Source organism: Triticum urartu, chromosome 4, assembly GCF_003073215.2.
Source record: "Triticum urartu cultivar G1812 chromosome 4, Tu2.1, whole genome shotgun sequence".
In the NCBI taxonomy this organism is placed as follows: Eukaryota; Viridiplantae; Streptophyta; class Magnoliopsida; order Poales; family Poaceae; genus Triticum; species Triticum urartu.
Genome location: NC_053025.1, coordinates 215,657,728 through 215,683,686, shown reverse-complemented (window position 1 = coordinate 215,683,686; position 25,959 = coordinate 215,657,728). Strand labels below are relative to the sequence as shown.

The 25,959-nt window shown below is 46.0% G+C and overlaps 1 protein-coding gene across 3 annotated transcripts; it reads left to right on the top strand.

Moving 5' to 3' along the window:
• Nucleotides 1-12,079: 12,079 nt before the first annotated feature.
• LOC125551329 lies at nt 12,080-24,164 on the top strand. Of its 3 annotated transcripts, XM_048714517.1 has the most exons (28): nt 12,081-12,292; nt 12,371-12,491; nt 12,580-12,695; nt 15,451-15,567; nt 15,671-15,811; nt 15,957-16,395; nt 16,489-16,642; nt 17,022-17,143; nt 17,271-17,362; nt 17,459-17,726; nt 17,803-17,854; nt 18,407-18,555; nt 18,638-18,708; nt 18,796-18,969; nt 19,212-19,280; nt 19,431-19,535; nt 19,613-19,702; nt 20,456-20,531; nt 20,609-20,705; nt 20,795-20,864; nt 20,959-21,138; nt 22,401-22,523; nt 22,606-22,689; nt 22,774-22,958; nt 23,053-23,191; nt 23,268-23,327; nt 23,490-23,594; nt 23,685-24,164. In XM_048714517.1, the coding sequence occupies exons 1-28, from the start codon at nt 12,197-12,199 to the stop codon at nt 23,796-23,798; spliced, it is 3,609 nt and encodes a 1,202-aa protein (XP_048570474.1). In that variant the 5' UTR covers nt 12,081-12,196; the 3' UTR covers nt 23,799-24,164. The 3 variants fall into 3 exon arrangements, with proteins under 3 accessions (XP_048570473.1, XP_048570472.1, XP_048570474.1); XM_048714516.1 differs by having other exon boundaries at nt 12,080-12,292; nt 15,957-16,642; nt 17,459-17,714; XM_048714515.1 differs by having other exon boundaries at nt 12,080-12,292; nt 15,957-16,642.
• The last annotated feature ends 1,795 nt before the right edge of the window (nt 24,165-25,959 follow it).

Sequence of the window (25,959 nt, the reverse complement as noted above, 5' to 3'; positions counted from 1 at the left end):
GCGTGACCGCGCTGGGGCGCTTCATCTCCAAGTTGGGGGAGTGAGCGCTGCCCTTCTTCCAGCTAATGAAGAAAAAGGGGCCCTTTGAATGGACTGAAGAGGCCGACAAGGCGTTCCAGGATCTCAAGAGATACCTGACCAGCCCTCCGGTCATGGTGGCCCCGCGCCCTCAAGAGCCCCTGGTGCTTTACCTCGCCACCACTCCCTACTCCGCCAGCGCAGCCCTGGTGGCGGTTAGGGAGGAGCGTCGAATCAAAACCATAGCAGCAGCCCGGGACAAGGCAAAACAGGAACAAGGAAGGCCCACAGAAACTGCCACCACGCCTGAGGAGGATCAGCCACTGCAGAGGAGTGCATCGGAGGCGGAAGAGGCCCCTCTCCCAGATGGCCAGCCTCAGGAGGCCTCATCGCCTCAGGAGGCGCCATGGTCTCCGGAGGGCGCCACCAGCACTGACGCACCCAACCTCGTTGAGCACCCAGTGTACTTCGTCAGCACAGTGTTGCGGGATGCGAGGGCATGGTACCCCATACCTCAGAAGCTCCTCCTCGCGCTACTGGTGGCCTCACGCAAGCTGCGGCACTATTTTCAGGGTCACCCCATCAAGGTCATCTCGTCATACCCCCTGGAGAGAGTGCTCAGGAGCCCTAACTCAGCTGGAAGGGTCGCTGAGTGGAACATAGAACTGCAAGCGTTTCAGCTCGAATTCAGCACGACCAGAGTCATCAAGGGAGCAGCATTAGCGGATTTTGTGGAAGAATGGACGGAGGCACCAGGCCTCAAGGCCGACGAGGATCGGTCCCTCTCCCCGGGAAGCGAGGCACCAGAAGGCTGGGTCATGTACTTCGATGGGGCGTTCTCCAGGCATGGCGCTGGGGCTGGGGCGGTGCTTATATCGCCCACTCAGGACAAGCTCTACTACGCTGTACAACTCTGTTTCCAGCAAGGTGAAAAGGTCTCCAACAACATAGCGGAGTATGAAGGTTTAATAGCGGGCTTGAAGGCCGCAGCTGCCCTGGGGGTGAAACGCCTCACCATCAAGGACGATTCGCAGCTCCTTGTCAATTTCTCCAACAAGGTGTACGAGACGAAAGATGAGCACATGGAAGCCTACCTTGCGGAGGTCCGCAGGATGGAGAAGCAGTTCTGGGGGTTGGAGTTGTAGCATGTGCCCCGTGGCACCAATCAGGAGGCCGACGACATCACCAAACGGGCGTCCAGGCGGTTACCTCAGGAGCCTGGCGTCTTCGAGGAGCGGCTCTTCAAGCCCTCAGCCCTGTCGTCATTGTCAAACACGGCTCAGTCTCAGGAGGAGCTCCCCCAGCCACCTGCCTCAGGAGCCCCAGTCTGTGGCCCGGCCTCAGGAGCACGCCTGCTCCTGACGATGGAACCTGAGGAGGGGTGCTGGATCACGGAGCTCCGGAGTTACTTAACACAAGGGACCCTGCCGGAGAAGGAGGAGGAAGCGGAACGTGTGGCACGGCAGGCCACGGCATACTGCATCAAGGATGGAGAGCTCTACCGGAAGCGACCAAACGATGTATCCCTGCGCTGCATCTCCAGGGAGCAAGGAAAGGAACTGCTGGAAGATATACACGGCGGAGACTATGGACATCATTCATCATCACGGACCCTCGTCGGCAAGGCATTCCGCAGTGGGTTTTATTGGCCCACCGCACTCAATGACGTCGTCGAACTGGTGAAAGCTTGTGAGGCCTGCCAGTTCCACGCCAAGCAAATCCATCAGCCGGCAGGAGGCCTGCAGACTATACCCCTTTCGTGGCCATTCGCAGTCTGGGGGCTAGACATCCTGGGCCCATTTCCTCGGGCGCCAGGGGGCTACCGCTACCTCTACGTCGCCGTGGACAAGTTCACCAAGTGGGCTGAAGTAGAGGCCGTCCGCACCATCGGGTTCCACGGTCAAGTTCATCAGGGGCATCGTGAGCCGGTTCGGGGTGCCGAACCGCATCATCACAGACAACGGTTCGCAGTTCACCAGTAACCTCTTCAAAACATACTGTGCTAACCTTGGAACGCAGATATGCTACGCTTCGGTGGCGCACCCCCGAAGCAACGGCCAGGCCGAGCGAGCCAACGCAGAGGTCCTGAGGGGCCTCAAGACCAGGACGTTCAAGAAGAAGCTGGAGGCCTGCGGCAGAGGTTGGTACGACGAGCTTCAGTCCGTGTTGTGGTCCATCCGCACAACCGCGGCCAAGCCGACTGGAGAGACCCCGTTCTTCCTAGTCTACGGAGCCGAAGCGGTCCTCCCTCATGAGGTCAGACGTCGCTCCGCGCGGGTCCTGGCATTCGACGAGGCGCAGCAGGACGCCATGCGGGGGATGGACCTCGTGCTGGGGGAGGAACGTCGCCGAGAAGCCGCCCTGCGAGCGGCGAGGTACCAACAAGCATTGCGACGATATCACTGCCGCAACATCCGCCCCAGAACTCTCGAGGTAGGAGACCTCGTGCTCAGGCGGGTTCTCTCCAGGGAGGGACTGCACAAGCTCTCTCCCATGTGGGAGGGCCCGTTCAAGGTTGTTCATGTTTCCAGGCCCGGCTCCGCGCGCTTGGAGACTCAGGAGGGGGTGCCGGTCTAGAACGCATGGAACATCCAGCACCTCCGGAGGTTCTACCCCTAAAAAGCCTAGAGCCTGTGAAGAAGGTGAATGCATGTGAAGCTATCGCATTTTGGAAAAGGCCCAGAGCCTGTGAAGAAGGCGAATGCCTGTGAAGCTGTCGCATTTTGGAAAAGGCCCAGAGCCTGTGAAGAAGGCAAATGCCTATGAAGCTGTCGCATTTTGGAAAATGCCCAGAGCCTGTGAAGAAGGCGAATGCCTGTGAAGCTGTCGCGTTTTGGAAAAGGCCCAGAGCCTGTGAAGAAGGCGAATGCCTATGAAGCTGTCACGTTTTGGAAAAGGCCCAGAGCCTGTGAAGAAGGCGAATGCCTGTGAAGCTGTCGCGTTTTGGAAAGGGCCCGGAGCCTGTGAAGAGGGCAAATGCCCGTGAAGCCTGCTTCCCCCAAGAAAGGCCTGGAGCCTGTGAAGAAGGCCAACGCCTGTGAAGCTCGCCGCCCGTGACACTCTCACGTAATAATGAGTTGGGGCTGTACACGCCCCGGAGTCTCAGGAGCGCCGGCCTCAGGCCCTGGGGCTCCCTCCCACGCCCAGTGGTAGCACTTAGCTCCGCGCTGGTGAGAAGACGTCGAAGACTAGATTAGGTGCCGGACGCGGCTTTTTCATTTGCTTTCCGCAGTTGGCTTGTTCATTCTCATTCGAAGTTTTATTGAAGCTGTTGCCGTCTTTGGCTCGTGGTTCTTCGACTTTTCACTCTCCTGCCTCGATTTCTCTTATGCAAGGCCTCGCGAGGGGGCAGCCGAGCGCCCTCGCGAGTGTTCCTGTCCTAGCCGTTCAAAGGTTTCGCGACCTGGGTCCATTACAGGAGCACCCCTCCAGTCCGTGCCCCACGGGCACCGCGACACGAACACAGGGCCTGGGTCGGTCGCCCCCCACGGCTGGGGCCGGGAACTATCCACGCACGGGCACGTAGCCGGAAGGCACGATAACGGAAGCAAAGCGATGATTAACAGCAATAACCCAAACACGCCCCCGCGGGGCTCCACGCTACTGTCTTTTTACGCAGGAAAAAGGAAAAGAAAGAACAAATCAGGCGCAGCTCGCCTCACACCGGCCTACAGGAAAGACTCGAGCTGCCTCCGGGGCTCAGGCAGACTCCCTCTCGCGCTTCACCGAAGCGCGACGGCGGGCAAACATGCTACCACCTCCCAAGTAGGTACGACGGCGTGGAGGCTGACCGCGGCCATCGCTAGAAGAGTCGCCGCCTGAAGAAGAACCGGTGAAGCTTGGGGAACCCTGAGCGCCGCCAATCACGCGAGCGCTGTCCTCTCCATCATCGCCGGGGCTGGGTTCCCGGCCGCGGTCGTCGTCCTTAGGGCAGCACCCTGCGCGGCGACCATCTTCCCCAAACACCCTCACATAGAGGGTGGCATCGTCGTCAAACTTGAAGTGCAGGGTGCACCGACGGCTCAGGCCACGCGCGTGGGCAAACGTCTGCCAACCGCGGGTCAAGGCCAGGCTCCCGACTGCGGAGACCTCCAGTGAAGCCCATGAGGCCCGGCTGCAGCAGCCGTCTGCCTGAAGCCAGCGGCCGCCCGGGGCGCCGGCCGGGAGCTCGCCGAGGAGGAAGCGAGGAAGTTGAAGCCGGGTGCTAGTCGGCTCCGCTGACCACACAACGAACTCCGGCAGCACCTCTGCAGCGCGAAAGCGCGGCCTAGGGGAACGCGCGACCGAAGCGCGCCCCCCGACCGCAGCAGTCCGCCCGTCACCGTGCTGGAAATCGTCTCCACGGCCGCGGGGAGCTGTCGTGGTGGCCATAGGATGTTTGCGAGGGCGCCCTCGGCCGCGCTTGGGCGGGGGAGAGGCAGGCTCAACCTGGCGAGCCTTCCCCTTCTCTGCGGCCGAGAACCTCCTCGACGGGGCCATGAAGAAGAAGGAGAAGCAAGGGGGAATGAACTAGAAGGGCGCGCGTCGATCCGTACTTATAACCGGCGAGGGCCAACCGTCGGCCCCCACGATCACAGGTAATCATGACCCGCTTTGCATGCAGGGACTTGTCCAATCCGTGCAGTTGCCGAGGCGCCGTGGGGAAGTGGAGACGCCCACGTCCAATCAACCGCCACGCGGCGCCCAAGGCCGCAGGCTGTTAGGGCCCGCGGCGCTTCACACTTGCCCTTTCGCCTCCCTGCACGGCCAAGTCCGGGCGCGCCTTGGGCCCGAGGGCTACTGTCGGCGTTCTGGGAACGGGGGTCCCCAGACTTGCCTGCCTACGACCTGCGGCATGGCTCGAGGAGGGGCCCAACACGACCCATCTTCATCAACACAGACCCAAGACCCTCGCGAGGGGTCAAGCCTCGCGGCGCGGACGACACAGAGCTTCCTCAGGCACGGCCTCATCAGGCTGGCTCGCAAGGAGGCGGAGAGATCAAGGCGGGGTACCTCACGATGTGCCCGTGACGCAAGCCATGACGACCAAGGGTGCCAGGCGGGCGCCAGCCCGCGCAGTGTCCTCCTTTCCTCTTTGGTGCAAAGGGAGCAAGCGCAGGCGAGAGCATCAAGCAAAGGCACCCGTTTCGGTGCAACGAGACCAAGACCAGCCCAACGGCAGGGAGGAAGTCATTGCGGAGCCCAAGCCATCGTCACCACCAGAGCCTTTGGCATGCGAGGACCAACTTTAGTCAGGATAAGTGTACCAGATGTCCCCCTTCGAAATGGCCAATTGTTGGCGCCCTTCCTGCTCAATATTTGGGAAGAGGCCCAAGGCCTTTGCCTATAAATAGGACTAGCCACCCCCAGGGTAGAGGGGGAAAATCAGAGAGAGAATCGAGAAGAGAGAGAGAGAGAAGGGTGACTGAACTCCTCCTAGCAGTTCATCCCCCCAGCCAAGAACAGACCCTCGCGAGGCTGTTCTTCCTTATATTGCTCATCATCATCAGCCCAAGAGGCAATCCACCACACCACACACTGGAGTAGGGTATTACACCACAACGGTGGCCCAAACCAGTATAAACACTGTGTCTCTTGTGCCGTTCTTTCCATAGCTTAGATCTTAGTGAGGCGGAGGGGTGCAGGTAGGTAGAAGGCGAAATCTCCGCGTGCACCCCAGTGTTCGAACCCCAACGGTCTGCCGGAACCCGAAATCCGACACGACCGGCGCGGAACCCCGAGCGGATGCTGCTCTAGGATCTTCTGCGACCACTCCAGGCATCCTGCATCGCGGTTCAACCGCAGAAGATCCGACGCTGCTGGGTGGCTCTGCTGCCGAATCCTCCTCGGGTTCTGGTGCAGCCAATGATTTGGGAACTGCATGATCTTCTATGGCAACAGAAACAAGTACTCAGCAGCCACGTCGCACACGTCTTCAACAAGGGGTAATTCAACCTGTCAACTACAAGCATATAACCAAGTATGGTATGGTTTGTTCCACAGGTGAACCAGATGAACCTAACACCCTTGAAGCAGCGTTGTCTGATGAGAGGTGGAAGAAATCTATGAATGAAGAGTATATGACATTGAAGAAAAACAAAACATGGCATTTGGTTCCTCCACAGCAAGGTAAAAATTTGATTGATTGCAAGTGGGTTTTCAGAATTAAAAGAAAAGCTGATGGAACTGTTGATCATTATAAGGCTAGGCTAGTAGCAAAAGGATTTAAACAGAGATATGGAATAGACTATGAGGACACATTCAGTCCAGTGGTAAAGGCTGCCACCATTCGTCTTGTCCTATCTATTGTTGTTTCCAGAGGATGGAGTCTCAGACAGCTTGACGTTCAGAACCCGTTTCTTCATGGTGTTCTGGAAGATGAAGTGTACATGAAACAACCTCCTGGGTTTGAGGGTAAGAATGCTCCTTCTTATGTATGCAAGCTTGATAAGGCACTATATGGGTTAAAACAGGCTCCAAGGGTGTGGTATGCTCGTCTCTGTCACAAAATGCAAGCACTTGGTTTTGTTCCCTCTAAATCTGACACATCATTGTTCATCTACAACAAAATCAACACATGCATATTTGTTCTCATATATGTTGATGATATTATTGTAACTAGCTCATCTGATGAAGCTATCAGAGGACTCCTTAAGGATCTAAGTGCAGATTTTGCTCTAAAGGATCTTGGTGAATTGCACTATTTTCTTGGGATTGAGGTGAAGAAGCACAAAGATGGACTTCTCCTCTCTCAAGAAAAGTATGCCACCGATTTGGTTGAGAAGGCCGGGTTACACGGATGCAAGCCTTCTCCTACTCCGTTGTCTAGCTCGGAAAAGCTATCTCTTGCAGAAGGTGAGCCCTTGAATCAAGAGGACATCACAAAATACAGAAGTCTGGTAGGAGCTCTTTAGTATCTCACACTTACCAAACCTGATCTATCTTTTTCTGTTAACAAAGTCTGCCAGTTCCTCCATGCACCTACCAATGTTCATTTGACAGCTGCAAAATGTATAGTTCGATACGTGAAGCATACTCTGAACTTAGGACTGAACTTCAGCAAATCACCCTTCACTCTTGTCAGTGCATTCTCTGACTCTGATTGGGCAGGCTGTCTTGATGACAGACGCTCTACTGGTGGTTTTGCAGTATTCTTTGGACCAAACTTGATATCATGGTGTGCACGTAAACATGCCACTGTATCCAGGTCGAGTACAGAGGCAGAATACAAGGCATTGGCTAATGCCACAGCTGAAATAATATGGGTTCAGTCCATGTTGAAGGAACTTGGTGTACAAAGCAAACAAGCTCCCTGCTTATGGTGTGACAACCTTGGTGCTATGTATCTCTCTGCAAATCCGATGTTTCATGCCAGGATAAAGCATATAGAAATCGATTTTCATTTTGTCAGAGAAAGAGTTGCTCAGAAACAACTTGACATTCGCTTTGTGCATTCCAGAGATCAACTTGCAGATGGATTCACAAAGCCCTTGCCTACAAGAAGTTTTGAAGACTTCAAGCATAATCTCAACTTAATGAAGTTGTGATTAAGGGAGGGTGTTAAACAGCGTTCCATACAAGTCATCACGTTACAGATCCTAACCAGGAGGTGTCCGGCATTGTAGAGATAGATTTGGTTGTTAGACTTTTTAAACATATCACAATTGCAACTATCTCTATCTCCTCTTCTCCAAGTAATCTCTCCTGGAGAATCTCTCTGTAACGATCGTTGGGGTCGCGCCCCCCTTCTTTATAACATGAACCACGTCCCTCGAGAGAGGTAAGACGTTTTCCGCTATCGCACAATGTAGTTCCAGGTGTATTATTATACTCCCAGTCTTAGTATATGAAGGTGTGATATAATGTTACCCTGAACCTGCTCTCTAGCTCATTCAAATCATGATGTTGGCTGATGTGCCTGCTGCGCATTCGCAGAATTAGCAGCGTCCCGCGGCCGCAACTTCTGACTGCCCACTATGCTCGCGGGCACATGCGGGCGTCCGCATCTGCCTTGCAAATTCTATATACATCAAGTATAATGCAATTCATGTTAGAAAATGACCAAAGAAACGTCTTTAGTTGCAAATGAGGCCCAACCTCATGTAGACATACATAAGTTGAACCTCATGTAAAACATACACATGCTCAACCTCATGTACAGTAGTGCAGGCTCATGTAGACATTCAGTTAGCTCATGTAAACATATAGTAGGAATTTAAGAGTTAGCTCCACCTATTATAATAGTTTTTCGACTAATCAGACTATAAAATATCAAGATGAATTGCTCCCAGCAAAATTGTGCAGAAGATTACAATAGCTAATAGAGTTATATCTCACAATTTTTCTCAATCTTTCGATCCCCATTCCCCTTCTTCGGTCAGGACAATTCCCAAATTCCCCTACCAACCTACCAAGATCCTGACAGGTATTTAGTTCAAATTGGTGCCCACATAGAAGTTATATCCATTCCAAACAGGGCATAAAGGTTTGTGCGCTACTATGCTACAGCCCTTGACTCAGTAGAACTATACTTGTGGATATGATCCAAGCAACAGAAAACGTACGCATAGATAAATCTGACCTCGTGCCGAAGATAATGAAATCATTATGAGGAATCTTGTTTTAGTAGACCAGTGACAAGTGGGTTCCTTTTTCATTTTTCTGAGAATTGTTAGCTTACTTCGGAGCAATAGTAAGCCGGTTTGTATTGCAGGCTGCCTGAAATGACAGACAAAATGGATACATCAGTATAGATCTCCAGTCAGTTACCTGCAAAAAAGAAATTAAGTGTTGAAACAGAACCTGGTTGGAAGGTTAAATCAATACAAAGGCTATTTACAAAGCAATTTAGTCTGTAAATTGAAACAAGACAAAACTGTAGGCATATGAATAGATCCTCTGAATCCATGTACAAAGATTATTTACAAGGTCTGCTTTGGTTTTGCAGATGTTGGCGCAACAAAATAGCGCCGCAAGCACGAGCGCTCACAGCGGCCCTAGGGGTCAGGAGGGAGGAAGGACTTGAGCAGCGGTGCTTGCATTCTGTACAAGGAATGCTCTGCTGCAGATGCAACACTCTTCCCCGGTTGTTGGGTATGAAAGAGTTGTCTGGGTTGCTGCTTGTATGACGTAAGTCAGAAGGGTGCGAATTCAATAAGTTGTTTTGCATTGTGCCTTGTTCGTACCTGCGATATACTCCCTCCGTTCCTAAATATTTTTCTTTCTAGATATTTCAACAAGTGACTATATACGGAGCAAAATGAGTGAATCTACATTCTAAAATATGTCTATATACATCCGTATGTGGTGTTCCATTTAAAATCTCTAGAAAGACAAATATTTAGGAATGGAGGGAGTATTTATGGGAACCTATCAATCAGTTGTCAACAAGTCCTGTTATCTGGAACGAAATGATCTCTGTCTACAAAAAGAAAAGCAACTGAAGGGGAAATCAGTCTATGCGGATGCACTTTATATAACGGAATGCAGATGTTTCCTGTTAACTTGGTGAGGATCATATTCATGTCTAACTGCAGAGATGGATGGGCATTGCCCGGTTGGGAAAAAATATATATTCATGTGTGCATTTAAGCAAAGTGTCAGGCTTGTTTGTGATTTCATGGTGCCGGCCGATGTGAGAATATATATATGTGTTGTTTTTTGTTTTCGAGACACAAGTGAGAATATATAATATTTTTTTGGAGATTTTTCTGGAAACTATAAGAACAAAAAACACCCAAGGCTGAATCGTTTTGGCATTACTGGATAAAAACAATAGCCATATTGAACGAACAATATCAGTTTATTTATGTCGTTACAAGATCAACTTCTTTTGTTGACGATCATGTTCACATGTTATTTTTGCTATATATGATCCCAGGCCAGGCTTCAGGTTCATATTCAAGTCAAGTGAGAATTGGGCTGACAGACTTAGGAGAGCTAGCATTATTACTAGACAAAAACAAACAATAGAAACAGTGAATGAACATAGGCCTGAGTTAATGCGCCAACACACATTCTACTTCCATTGTTGACAGTCATGTTCTCCTAATTTTTTACAACATATGGTACCATGGGTGCCTCCATCAGAGACAATTACTGGACTTTCAAGATAATCCATGTGAGTCTGACTCAAACATACATATGAGAGGCTCACAGGGTAGAAAGCAGGAGCATATGTTGTTTGGTTGCAGCCCCGAGCTACATGCCTGAGTTTTTCTCCTGCCTGAAGGTGACCTGAAGTTGCATCACAAATTGACTGATCCGACACATCTCTCTTTCAAACCAGTGTTTGGTTGACAGCCTGAAACCACGCCTGAAGCAGGCAATGTTTGGCTCATGATCGGCCTGAGCTGCATTCAAAGCAATATTTTATATGGAGTGACCAGGCAACAAACAGCGGAGAGTAGCCATGCTCAGGCGTCCAATTCTTTAGGCCTAACACAAGCCGCTTTGCACAGGCACAAATCTTCAGGCTAAAATCTCAGGACATCAACCAAACAGGCCTCAGGCAAGATACATGCAAAGGCTCCGGCCAGGCAATCGAACTCAGGGTAGCAACCAAACAAACCCCTTATCTAGCTCAGGGCCATATGTATAAATCTACCTCCGGCAGAGCTCGTAGTTGTGTGCCCCTTTTTACGCGCCTTCATCAGAGCTCGTGTACCCCCCTTCACTAGACAACACTTTCATCCGAGTTGCTGTCCCAATGTTCGTCGGGGCTCCTGTCAGTACTCCCATCAGAACTAATATCCACATGATCATCCATGCGAGATACGGGGTTTCTCTCCTCCTCTCCTCTCCTCTCGTCTCGAGAGGAAAACTTTAAAACTAGCCCAGTTGTTTCAGAAAGAAAAGAAATGTTTCGGTCGTGAAGGTTTTTTTCTGCAATAAGAGTCTTGTTTCATAAACATAGCCTGAGTGGCAACGCTGGAGGAGCGCCCGACGTTAGAAAGTGAGTGGTCAAATATTTCAGCATGACGCATGTTTGAGAAACATAGCTCCGGTTGCAGGAAAACGCTAAAGAAGCGTCGGGCGTGAGAGCTCGTCGTCGGCGTGTTGGATTGGAGCTAGCAGCTGCTCGCGGGGCTGAGATGGAGGAGGAGCAGCAACTCCGGCGAGCACGACAAGTATTAGTTCCCCCCGTGCGTCGACGACAGCGATTTTGTGGTGGTGGGGGCTGGCGCCGTGCTAGGCATAGCTGTGTCAGGACGACGGATCAGGGAAATATGTTTTCGAAACAAAGGGATTGTTGCAGGAAGTAAGAGGTGGTCACGTGTGCGCGATGATCAGATCCGACGGCTGTCAGGGCGCTGATCGAACGAAGCTCCATGCGACGGATGTTTCCAATATATCCGTCGCCAACGCGTAGCGGCACCCTTAAAAGTACCATCTTTGTCTTATAATGTAAAATGTTTTTCAATTTAATTTGAACTATAGAAATGTTTTATTTCCTCTGTCCAATAATATAAGACAAGGAGTATATTATCGAACGGAGGGAGTAATAAACTTGGAGATGATATTTCAAGGGTCGGATGGACATCGTATGTTTCGAGAATTTTGCTCGATCTTTCCACCTAGATATATAACCGACTTAGACATCGACCGCCTCCCAAAGATTGTCTTGACACCATAAGGCTGGTCATAATGAGAGTAACATAGCAAGTAACATAACACATCCCAAAAAAAGTTTGCTTACATGGCATGTATTTAATGAGGAGAGAAATGGTTGGAGTAACATAATATGTTACTGTAACATAACACATCCCAATGCAAAATGAGTCTACATCTTAATAAATGATGGCTTGCATGATACTACATACATGTTACTCACCACTATGAAAGTGATAACATAGACTAGACTAGTAACATATACATTTTACTAGTCTAAGTTACTTCCCACTATGACCAACCTAAAACGTGTCCCGAATACAAGCACGACAAGGCAGGCTAGTTACACACGTGTCCTACTAGATATCCTTAATCCATATATCCATATATATATAGTTATATAAACCTGCACAAATCCACACAGCATCGCGTCTCAAACGAAGTTAAAAAAGGGGAAATCTTTATTATAAACAAAAGAAAAACATCCATTTCCGACGTACGAAGCCGAACCCGAAAGTTTTCCTCTCGAGACGAGAGGAGAGGAGAGGAGGAGAGAAACCCTCGGCACGCTTCCGGCGAACGCGACACGATGGTGGAGACTCGCCGGAGCTCCGCCGCCAAGCGCCCCTCCTCTACGTCACCGCCCCCCGGCTCCCCCTCCGCCCCTCTCCCGAAGCGCCCCAAGGTGAGGCCCCTCTCCCCGCGCGGATCGGACAAGAATCTCGCGCCCGATTCGGCCGATCTGAACCCTGTCCCTCGCCAGGCGGAACCTCCGGCGTCGCCGACGTCGTCTGCGCCCGGAAGGGCCGAGGAGGATTCGGAGGCGGCCGCGGCCACCAGGAGCGCCGGCTTGGCGGACGACGACTTGACACCGGCGATTAAAGGTACGGGCTTTCGTCTCCTTTGGGCTTCCTGTGGTCTGGTGCGATGGATTCGGGATCCAGTTTTTAGGGTTTTGACTCGCCGGTGCAGATCAAGGAGGGGATAAGCGGGCGGCTGCTGCTGCTGAGAGCTCGCGTAGGAGGAAGGAAACGCCACCGCAGCAGCATGCGGCGCCATGGGCCAAGCTGCTCTCGCAGTGCTCACAGGTGAGGGAGTTCCTGTTGGTTTCTATCTTGGCAATTGCTTGTGGTTAATTTTTGATTCCGTGCGTAGTAAAGACGGGATTTTTAGGACGTGTAGGATTCTGGTGGTTTTGTAGCTCTATTCTAGGGTTTAGCGGTGTATTTTATAGTTCTTCCGTCTAGGTCCTCTTTTATTTGCAGGATTCGAAACAGCAGGGGTAGTTTAACTGTTGGATTACTTGAATCCTATAGGAATTTTTGCCCAAGCTGTAAGAGTAAATGGGATTTTCCTATGAAATTGGGTGCAAAGGAGCTCATACTGAAAATTCCTGTGGATTACAATGCTTTGGATCAAACGACCAACATACAATGAATATAGCACCTACATCCCTTTGATATCTTAACAAAATCCTTGGAATCAGAGATGCCCTTGGAGCGTGATAGTGATTAGAGCTCACAGTTTAGGGTGTTGGGCCACTGCCTGAATCTAATGCTTAAGTCCACCTAGATTTTAGAGCCATTGTATTGCCTGTTAAATGGACCCAACACATTGGATTTAGCATGTGTAGATGTTCATGTTCACTTGTTGCGATCAGCAGTAGCAATTGTTGGCATGGTCTTTAGAATGTTCTTTTACGAGTATGCAGGACAAAAGAAATTTCCAGCAACATATTATAACTAGATTTAAGATTTTCTCTTGAATAACCATTTCAGCATTAGTCGGAATTTTGCCAGTGGTCACATCATGTATATAATGATGGAAATATATTTCTGATACTACTCTTGTTAGTTGTGGGGGATAAAGCTCCTTACCTGATATCTTAGTTATATCAGCTAAACTGCAATGGGTCTAAATGAGGAGGCTTGACTTTACCTCACCGACAGAATAATTGGAGATAAAACAGGAAGACAACAAATATAGGCAAAACATGAATGTTCTCAAGAGAGCTAAACACATGTTCTCATAATCCAACTCTACCAAACAAGTACTCCCTCCGTTCACAAATATAAGATGTTTTAGATATTTCAATTTTGGACTAATGTACGGACTGAAATGAGTGAACAAACACACAAAATGCATCTTTATACATCCGAATCAGAAAAAAAGTTAGAACATCTTATAATAGTGAACGGAGGGAGTAGGAAATAGAACCACTTTCTCTTGTTGATTATCATCCCAGATAATACACAGGATAGGGAGATTTCGAAGTGCAATAGAAGTTGTGTGTTTTATTCTACAAAGCATGGACACGGCAGGAGTTGCCGAATCCCCGTGCTGACATGGCTGGACACGGGGACATGTGGGGATACGCGTATCCCGCTGTATTTCCCGAAATAGGAATTAAAAGAAAGAAAGAAAGAAAAGGGAGGAAACGGCTGGGACACGGAAGGGACACGAGGCAACGCTGGATCTGGAGCACCCTGCCGCCGCCGCGCTGCTGCTGCTGCTGCGCCCTCGCCACCGCGGTGCTGCTGCTGCATCCCCCACTGCAGCGCTGGCCGCTGCTGCAGCAGCAAGAGGAACACGCTGGGAGGAGGGCGGTGGCGAGAGCTGCTGCGGGGTGGATGAGAGATCCATCACTGGGAGGAGAGTGGCGGCTTGGTCAAAGCGTTAGAGCAGAGAGAGATAGGGTTTGAGTTTTGACGGTGCAGATTAATCTGTAGCATCCAGTTGCTCATGAAATGGCACTAGCTGGGCCGGCCCAACTACTAATGGATCATCTTCTTTGTGGCCCAGTTACTGCTGAATGGGGCAAGCTCTTGTTATTTTTTCGTCTTTAACTCTATAATATATGGCATGTTTTTATTTATTTTTATATATACTTGCCGTGTCCCCGATGGGCTGTTTTTGAAAAATGATGTATCCCGTGTCCCCGTATGCGTGTCACCGTGTCCGTGTCCCCGTATCCGTGCTTTGTAGGTTTTATTAGCCATTCATGTGGGGATGCATTTCATTTGTATGAATAACCCATGTAGGACTGTTACTTTGTTGATGAAGTGACAAGATGGTTGTAGCTGACTGAACATTTCCCTGCTAGCGTTTATTCGTGAGTCACAGCACTTTTTGCTGAAAGGATTCCTCGTCTGGGAAGGCTACATGATGAGTCTTCTTAATTGAAGTCAACTGTAGATAAATCCGAGACGATGAAGTTTAGTTTTGACTTTGTGTTATGCTAGTGGACAGTCTAAAAGCTTAGACTTAGGCTGATATCAAGATAGATTGTGTGCTGGAGCTTCCAAATTTTAGGTAATTAGTGGCTAGTCGATATAGGCATCTCCCTGTTTTTTATGCAATGAGGCTGGTGTTTATGTTAGTTATATCACATACCCTCCTATTTGCTCGCTTACCAGGTTCAGCACGAAATCATAAATAGACTCTTCGGTTGTCGGTCAGTTTTCCTTATAATCTGGTCAATTCTCTTCTTCTATATGAAAAGGCAGAGCTCCTGCCGGTTGCTCTAAAAAAATAGACTCTACCAAGGATTGTCGCATTTGGCACCGACTTTTCTACTCTTTCTCGTAAAAGCAAAAAGAAGTAGGAGCGAACTGAAAGTGAGCCATAGACAAGGATGATTGAAAATTATTGCAGTTTATGTTGCCAATATGTCGCATTACGGTTCTGGTCAAAAGTTGTAGCGTTCTTTTTTATTTTTTATTTTTGTTTGTTAAAGTATGTGTTGCAGTGACCTTGAGAGCGTTTTTTTATTTTATTACTGCATAACAGGGGATGTACTGTACTGTTATTTCGTACTGATATTAAATATTGTTTATGAACCAGAGTCCTCATCTTCCTGTCAGTGTCCCTCAATTTTCTGTTGGCCAAAGCAAAAGATGTAATCTATTGTTGAAAGACCAATCTGTCAGCAAAATACTTTGCAAGCTGCGGCACGTTGAGGTACATCCTTGTATTTTCTGGTTAATTTTTCTGATGCGAGAAGTGCAGGAGCACTGTCAGTTGCTGATGTATATAATAATCATTGGTTGTTGTTTTTATTCAGCAAGGAGGTCCGTGCGAGTTAGAGGTTATAGGCGACAAGGGCGTGGTCCTTTTAAATGGAAGGGCCGTAAATCCAGGCATGAAAGTTCCCCTTACTGGAGGGGATGAAGTCGTATTCAGTTCATGCGGCAAACATGCTTATGTATCCTACTGTCGTTCATATTCATGCAATCATGCAGCTTCCTTTATTTCAATTAGAACTTCCCTTTATTGGTCTAAGCGTGTCCCTTTAGAATAGTAAACTTCATCAGATCTGTTGCCTTTGTTTTTCCTTTACCTACATACAGATTTTTCAGCATCCTTTGAATGATAAAGTTGCTAAAGCGGTGACATCATCTGCCGTTGGCCTTCTAGAACCTCCAGTTGCTGGTGTCAAGCATATCCATATGGAGAACAGAACAGAAGTCACTTCGACCGTTGCGGGGACAGAGATGTTAGCATCCGTATCGAGTCAATCGAAGGACCTAGCAGCAGTGCCACCTGCATCAGCTGAGGAGAATCAGAGAGTAGTGCAACCTATCATATCATCTGCTTCTGATAAATCAAAAGGGCACTGCATCAGCCCTGATAAAGAATACGAGAATGGGGAAAACGCTAATGAGGCTAATTCTAACATTGAAGACTCTCCAATGGATGTGGTTGCAACCCCCATATCTCCTGATGCTGTTGCTAATGACACGAGTCGACAAAATGGCTTTGGATCTGATGCTCATCTTGATGAAATCGGTAAGATTGCAACTTATAAGATAAGGCCAGTTCTGAGGATGATTGCAGGGTCAACTGTATCAGAGTTCGATTTGACTGGTGATCTTTTTAAAGCTCTTGAAGATCAGAGGGATCTCATCAGGGATCTTAACACGTCAGCCAGCTTACCTCCGAGCAGATGCCAAGCCTTTAAGGACGCGATGAAACAAGGAATTATTAGTCCAAGTGATATTGAAGTTACATTTGAGAATTTTCCCTACTATCTTAGGTGATGCTTTGACTTAATGGTCCTTTGATTTGCTTTGGCCTCTAATCCTGTTTTTTAGCTTCTTCCTATGCTGTATAACTGGAATTTTGCATACATTTTATTCTCTGTACTCTACATAATAAAAGGAAGGTTGTCTCTGGTTACTTAGTTTTTGACAGATTTTGTTCTTTGTATTCTATCTACATAATGAAAAACTAAGGTTGTCTCTGGTCACTTAGTTTTTGATGTTGTGCAGAAGGAGTAAAAGTAAATATTTAGTTCGGTACGGCTTGTTCATAGCGTATGTTAGGTTTATGCCCTTGGAATGAGACATGTTTTTATTTATTGTTCCATCAAGTGTTTATATCTTTATATATTTATTGATCTCTATCTTATGCAGCGAGAATACGAAGAATGTGCTCTTATCATGTTCATTCCTACATTTGGAAAAGAAGGAATTCATTAAGCAGTTCTCCGAAATTTCATCAATAAACCAGCGAATTTTATTATCTGGTCCATCAGGTAAACTATTCTTTTTGTCATTGCATATTGTCTCTGTTGAGTCACATTTATGTCCTTGAGGCATGTCAGCTTGCACGCTTTTTGGGAAATACCATTACTTATAAGTATCCATCTAATTATGCATCAGGTTCTGAGATTTATCAGGAAACATTGATAAAGGCACTTGCCAAACATTTTGGTGCTAGACTACTTGTTGTTGATTCACTCCTGTTGCCTGGGGTACGTTTTCCTACTCTGGACATACTCAGAAGTCCGCGAGTACCTTGAAGAGTGATATTTCCGTGTGTCTGTTATTTGAAACAAAACTGTATGTAGGTGCCTTCAAAGGACCCAGAAACCCAGAAAGATGTTGGCAAGGCTGATAAGTCAGGGGACAAGGGAGGTGGTGAGAAATTGACAATTCTTCATAAGCATCGCTCTTCCTTGGCAGACACAATGCACTTCAGAAGACCAGCTGCACCAACTTCCAGTGTGAATGCTGATATTGTGGGTACATCCACTCTACATTCTGCAACTTTGCCCAAACAGGAGTCCTCAACAGCTACATCCAAGGGCTATACTTTTAGAGAAGGTTCGCTAGCATGTCAGTATCATTTGATAAATATTTCCCAGTTCAACTAGATTTTACTTGGACATAATTGCACTCTCATCTTCTGTAGGGGAGAGGGTGAGGTATGTGGGTCCAGCTCAGCCACCTTCAGGGATACATCGGTAACTCTTCTCCTATTTACTCCCAGCCAGCTGCCCAGATTCCCACTATTTTTTTTCCAACTTTGTTGGTGCAATCTGAACTGCTATTACGATGTTGATTGATTGGGTGGTATGAGAGGTGATCTAATCTCTCCTATATGTAGTGGATAAGTTCTGTAGAAATGTGGGTGGAGAGAATGCATTCCTGTGAATTACAAGAAAGTATGCTTTGACAAGAGGCACATGTACCTGATGAAACGTATGGCTATAGGCCTGTCATATATATGTATGTCAATAGGACAGCGGATCCGCCAGTCAATAGAAGTATTCAGATCGTACCTCCAAGTACTTAGCCTACATGGAACAGTACAAATAGGAAATTGGCAACATAAAATTAATCTGGAGTTTCAATCGCCCACAATCCAATTATGATTGTTCTTCATTATGTTGCAATTACACTAGATTTAGCTGGGTAACAACTTATCCTTTTGTCTTGATCGCCATCTAATTATTGTTGGTGATCATATTGTTCTTTTTGTATAATTGCTGCTAAATTTCTTGGTTGGTCTTCAGGGGCCCAAGTTACGGTTATCGAGGCAGAGTGATGCTTGCTTTCGAAGAAAATGGATCGTCTAAAATTGGAGTCCGATTCGACAAGCAGATCCCTGATGGTAATGATCTTGGTGGTTTGTGTGAGGAAGATCATGGCTTCTTCTGTTCTGGTTAGCTGGAACTTCTCCATCCCACATGTTCCCTAGTTCTTACAGTTTGTTATTTGCTGCTGATCATCTGTTGTTTCTGCAGCTGAATTGCTTCGCCCAGACTTTTCTGGTAGTGAAGAAGTTGAAAGGCTAGCTATGACCGAGTTAATTGAGGTAGCGTGTCTTACTTGGAGTTTGGAATACTAGAAACGTAAATCAGCATCATGCTATAATACTGATGGTATGATCCTTGCCTGTCAGGTCATCTCAGAAGAAAGCAAAATTGGTTCTCTGATAGTGTTACTAAAGGATGTAGAGAAATCATTCACTGGAATCACAGAATCATTTTCATCTTTAAGGAACAAACTCGAATTGCTTCCACCTGGTGTTCTGATTATAGGATCCCACACCCAGATGGACAGCCGTAAAGAGAAGGTACATATATTATTTCCGAGAAATTAGACAAATTATGTTGTGTTGAGCATGGATTGGTGTTGAGTTCGCATTGTAGTGTGGCATGTTGAAGTTTGATATTGCTAATTTTGGCCACATTAGGTAGTGTTATTTCTAAATGTGTTGGCATTGAAGAACTTCTCTCTTTTCCATTTTGATTCTTATTGGCAACCTCTCATGAAGGGCTTTAAATATTGGCTAAGATGGTGCTTTCTGTCTTATAGGCACATCCTGGTGGATTTCTTTTTACGAAGTTCGCTAGTAGCAGCCAGACGCTCTTCGACCTTTTCCCGGTAATTTGCACTCTACTTGTTCTTTAAATTATTTTTCTCTGAGTGTTTTTAAATGCATATGGTTCCATATGCTACCCTTATGAACCATGGCACTGATGTTGCCCATCTTTTTCACTGTGTTGTGATGCATTATTGCATTCACAAACTCAGGATAGCTTTGGTAGTCGGTTGCACGAAAGGAACAAAGAAAGCCCGAAGGCAATGAAACATCTAAATAAACTTTTCCCGAACAAAATTTCCATCCAGCTTCCACAGGTAACTATATTCTTTGTCGCACTCATTTAGGTGTGGTTCTTATGTATACTGTCTAACCTTAAAAATTACAATTTCAGGACGAAGCATTACTTACCAGTTGGAAGCAACAATTGGATCGTGATGTTGAAACCCTTAAAGCAAAATCTAACATCGGTAGCATTCGTTCGGTAAGCTACACGTGAAATGCAAGTTTATACATATCGCCTGGTCATTCAAAACCTGAATCCTCTTTTGTGTTTTATGGCTGGTGTTTGTTCCAACCTGGCTGGTTGACGTAACTTTCTATTGTATGTTCTCTGAATTTGTTTTTTAACAGCCCTTCTGCAATATTTTCTTAATTGATTTTTTTTGATATATTGTTTGTTACATCTGCACTCATGCATAATTTCACCATTACTTGGTTTTACAAATATTTTCATGCCATATTCCTCTTGCCGTATATATCTGCGAATGTTTCCTACCACCCATGGGTAGTTACACTCGTGTGAGTTTTGTAGGTTCTTTGTAGTATCTGTCCAAACCACCGAGAGTATGTATTGAGTATGTACGTGTAGTATGTAGTATATAAGAATATTTGGGTAGTATATATACCACTTTTTAGGCAGTATATACCTTTTTTAGCATGTTGTTTTATATGTACAAATATGAAGGTATTTTCGAAATATATAAAAACTGTGGACTCACGTGCAATTTTTTCATATAAGTTGCGTTGAAATATCTTAGATATAGTATATGAACATACTTAGAATGATAAAGTAGTATATATACTACCACATGGTGGTATATGAGACATGAGGGTAACTACCATATGTATATATATAACGGCTTGATTCTTATAGGCTGTTTTGCTTCCCAATTTCAATGGATATTTCTAGATCACCCGACACCATCATCTGATTGCTGATTGCTCTGTAATGCAGTTTTTGAATCGCAGTGCGATCGAGTGCAATGACCTTGAAGAATTATTCATTAAAGATCAGTCACTGACTAATGAAAGTGAGTTCTTTTTGTTCACTGTATTTTATCTATAGATAGAATTGAATTAAAGTTTTTGTTGCTCCAAACTTTCTTAGATGTGGACAAGATTGTCGGGTACGCTGTCAGTTATCATCTTAAGCACAATAAAGTCAAAACCTCCAAGGACGGTAAACTTATTATCACGAGCGGAAGGTAATCATGTTGTTGCCAATTTCATTTTTACTGTATTTTTTTATTTAGTCTTCTCTCTTGAGAGCTAACTTGCTAATTACGAATGGCAGCCTTAAGCATGGCCTCGACATGCTACAGAGCATCCATAGTGATAACAAGAGCTCAAAAAAATCGTTAAAGGTACTTGTTGTCTCACACATTTCAAACTTTGTTGTCATTCCCCAAATATTAGTGCTTTTCAGTTTTTTTTTCTTCTAAGCTACTTTCTTCTTAGGATGTTGCCACAGAGAACGAGTTTGAGAAAAGGCTTCTGGCAGATGTTATACCACCGAATGATATTGGAGTCACCTTTGATGATATTGGTGCGTTGGAGAATGTAAAGGAAACATTGAAGGAGTTGGTGATGCTCCCACTGCAAAGGCCGGAATTGTTCTGCAAAGGGCAGTTAACGAAGGTAGTAAAAAAAACTAGTATTCACATGGTCTCATACATGGGGCTTAAGATTTATTTTCCAACTGTAGGTTGCATGTCATGATAGAAATTTAACAGCCCTTTGTTAAAAACAACAAGACACCATATTTACTCTTGCCATTCCATATTATCAGTACTAAAAAGATTCCAAACCAATAGTAATAATAATAATTGCTCCCCAAAATATAAGGCAAGCTTGACTTTCTTGGTCTTCAACACACAACTTTGACTATGATTTTCACTGATAGTATATCTACAAAATTAGCATAAAGGCCTATGTTTTTTAGGCGGTAAAGCGTCATAAGGCGGAGGAGGGCCGCTCTGACGCCTAAGCGCCAAGGTGAGGCGGTAAGGCGAGGCAAGGCGACGCCTTAAACATTGCAGGAAAAGAGTCATCAATAGGTCTGCACATATTAATACTAGAAAAAGAGCAATGGCTGAGAGATGGGCCACTACTTATGCACCTCCCAGTGGCCATTATACACCCCCGTGACCTAATTCCACTATCTCCTTCCCTTCTTTCCCACCACAGCCGCCACGAAGCCACACCCTTCTGGTCCTCCCTCCCTCCTCCAGTCCCCTCTCCTCTTCATGGCCCCACCCTTCTCCCTCACAGCAGCAAGCCCCAGGAGCCCCCAGTCCTCCCTCCTCTTCATGGTGCCGGGAGACAGCGGGGCCGTCATCTCCAAGCCCCAGGAGCAGCCAGAACTAGGGCAGCCACAGCCGTACACTTCATGTCTGTCTAAGGCGGGGTAGACGCCTTGCCATCCTGGGGCGCCTTGACGCTTAGGCGACGCTTAGGCGACGCCTTAAAAACATAGATAAAGGCATAAAATCAAATTATTTTGCAAGGCAAATATGATTATACCACTTATACATGGCAATTCTGTGTGGTTTCTCTAGGTAGCTTCGCAGTGTCACTGTAAGGTTTTCATTTCAGAATTTTCTAAAGTGTCAAATATTTCGAAGAAATCTGGGCTCTTACAAGGCTAAGCTGGTCTAACTTGATAGATATAGATAAATAAAAATATTTCTTCACTTCTGACAAGAAACTCTTGGCAATAAAATTGGGGCGTGGGGTTTCCAGCCTCTCCTTTATTTATATCTGGTGTAGAAAAAATAGTTCTACTAGTTAATTTGCAACCTGTTTGAAACCAAATTTGAAGATTATGTTGACTACCTAAATTTGTTGTACGGATTAAGTTGTGATCTTAGAAGTGCCTCCTCTCAATCTATTCCTTGCAGCCTTGCAAGGGAATATTGCTCTTCGGCCCCCCTGGCACTGGGAAAACTATGCTTGCTAAAGCAGTAGCAACTGAAGCAGGCGCCAACTTCATCAATATATCAATGTCAAGCATTACATCGAAGGTATGGTTCCATCTAAAGAACAATGAATGAGGTACATCGTGTGATTCTTGATGCTAAATGCTATTTTGTCTACTACTTTCAGTGGTTTGGCGAAGGGGAGAAATATGTGAAGGCTGTTTTTTCATTAGCAAGTAAAATATCCCCCAGTGTTATTTTTATTGATGAGGTATGGAGAATATTAATTGCTTTTGTTGCCATATTGATTTATCTGGCTATTTATACAGTCTATTAAGTGTATAGCTTTGGACAGGTCGATAGTATGTTAGGTAGGAGAGAAAATCCTGGGGAGCATGAAGCCATGCGCAAGATGAAAAATGAATTTATGGTAAATTGGGACGGGTTGCGAACAAAAGATAAAGAACGTGTACTGGTTCTTGGTGCCACAAATAGACCTTTTGACCTGGACGAGGCTGTGATTAGGAGGTTCCCCCGCAGGTAGTACTACAGTCTCATGTGCTGGTCTGGGATTATCTAATTGCTGCCTATTCGTCTCTAACGATTTGGTTCATAATAATAATCATTGTTGTAGGCTAATGGTAAATTTACCTGACGCATCAAATAGAGAGAAAATTTTGAAAGTAATTTTAGCAAAAGAAGAGTTGGGACAAGATACTGATCTGGCGTCACTTGCTAATATGACTGATGGATATTCAGGAAGTGACCTGAAGGTACATTTGCTGTTTATTTGCGCTCTTTTGTCCTTGAGCATCGGAAGTGACATCACTGATCTGGGTGTGTTTTCAGAATCTATGTGTAACTGCAGCACACTACCCCATTCGAGAAATCCTAGAGAAGGAAAAGAAGGTAGGCATGTTATCAGTCTGCCTGTGGCATGCATTAAAATGGATACTTATATAGAAAGGCTCTTTGGTTTACATCATTGTATAGATGGTTTTTTCATCCCTATGCTTTGGTTAGATTATTTGATTTAAATAGGCTAAACGTTGGTTCCTTGATAATATGTAGGAGAAGAATGTTGCAAAGTCAGAAGGTAGGCCTGAGCCTGCATTGCATGGAAGCGAGGACGTCCGTCCTCTTAGTTTGGATGACTTCAAATCTGCCCATGAGCAGGTATTTATCATCCATCCCTACCTGATCCTCGCTTGTTTCATCATTGCTTTATGATGATGATAGGATAATCTGTTCGTTTACCACATGTAGGTTTGCGCGAGCGTGTCATCTGATTCGGCAAACATGAATGAGCTTGTTCAATGGAACGACCTCTACGGCGAAGGAGGTTCAAGGAAGAAGAAAGCACTGAGCTACTTCATGTGAGAGCAAGAATGTGCCATATTGTACAGTCGCTATACTACCCCTCCCTCCTTGGCAGGTGCATCTTGGCGACTTGTCTGGCCAAAACCAGTCGGGTTTTTCCTCCTCTCCCCTTCAGGAGCAGCGGCCGCCTACCATCCTGATCCTCCTCCCTCCCGTGTAATTAAAATTGTGCACCGAGTCTGGGTTATTTATCAGCTTCTGTTTGTTCCTATTAACTACAAAAAAGAGAATCCTCCATCCTCCTCTCTTGATCACCTACCTGTTTGCAGCCAATTGTCGTTGAGCTTGGCTATAGGCCCCTTGTGTGCACCTATGTACATGTTTAATGAAAGGGCATGGAATAAGAACCTTTTCCTCTTGTAGACAGTCTGATGATTCTTGCTGACGGTAACCGGCCATAGATTGAATTTTTTTTGGTATTATCATTTTTTTAGGGAATGCCATTCGGCTAGCTTTATTGAACTTAAAAAACTGATACATCATTTATCATCGCTGGCATGATAAGACTAGGTGGGTCATCATCCCACACATTGGTTTCAAATTTATCATGACTATACCTAGCCAGGATATGAGCTACTTCATTATATTCTCTATTACTCCTTTGTAAACTAATATAAAAGCGTTTAGATCACTACTTTAGTAATCTATAAACGCTCTTATATTCTTTAGTAATCTATAAACACTCTTATATTAGTTTACAGAGGGAGTACAATGTTTATATTTCATCTTAGCAAAACTTGTAGCCAGCAAAGTGCAATCAAAGAAGATGCATGTTATCTGATTGATATGGTTTGAGTCACCTGCATGTTACTGACTGAATAATAAAATCATTCAGGCCAATCAGTTGAGCTAGGGTGAAACCCTCTCTCAAAGCATAAGCTTCAGCCGTCATTGCATCTGACACATAGGGAAGACTCAGGATGCCGTCGGGAAAACTTTGTTTTTGTCACTCTAGTTTTTGCCAACTTTGCTTATACCACTCTAGAATTTGACAGCTTACTTTTACCACTCTTAGCTTTTGACGATACAAACAAATGCCATTCCATGGCAAAAACGATAATTTTTCATTTCACTTTTGCCACTCTTAGCTTTTGACATGTATCACAATTGCCACTCTAAATTTTTTGCTTTTGCCACGGAATGACAAAAGTGATATATTGTCAAAATCTAAGAGTGGCAAAAGTGAAATGTCAAATTCTAGACTGGCTTAAGCAAAGTTGGCAAAAACTAGAGTGGCAAAAACAAAGTTTTCCCCACAAAATTTTCATGCGAGTCTCTCACAATGACTCGTGTGTGCCTCTTCCATCATCAACATCAAATGCCGCATCAATGTTCACTTCCATAAGGCCTTCCAGAGGGCACCACCTTCTTTCCATGAGTGTAATTTGCCACAAGAGCCCCAACGGTCATAGCTGGACTATGAGGCGTCTGTACTGGTTCATTGTGAAAGGTTTTTAGCCTCTCCCACCAAATGTGCCATGCAACAGTTTGTGAACGGCTTGCAGCCTCTCCCACCAAATGTACCATGCAACAATTAAGATTAATTTCAGTAGCCCGACATCATCCAAAGAATTTCATGGGACAAATGATGTTTGGAACACCGACACCCCCAATCTATCCAGAGCCATTACATGTTCTATTATTTCATGTACACCGGGTTTTGTACATATCCTCTCTGGCTCGGGTACACTTCAAAAACAGATGCATAATATCCTCGTCACATCCTGCATGACATAGAGGGCACACACTATCATTTGTAATACGCCTGTTTGCAATCACCCCACGGCAATACTCCATATAGTGCTCACCACCCAAATAAGCTCCACCGTTTCTTCCACACCAGGATGATACATGACCCCTCAACGCCAAGTAAGTTTCTTTCGTGCCTACCAAAATGATAGCTCCATTATGTATGATAAGTTGAGCGAACACTAAACACCCCGCTTTAGTGTGGTGCCATGCATGCAACAAAATCTTCAATTCTTGATGGTGCCATGGGAACCTCCAAAATTCTATTCGTATCAATCGACCCCCAAATAGTTCTGATCAGACCTTCATCCTATAAACCAGTTACCAAGTCGATGAGATTGCATACCTTTGGTGATGTCAGCCCTAACACAATCATAGGCTAACAATATATTATCCGTAATCAACCGACCAA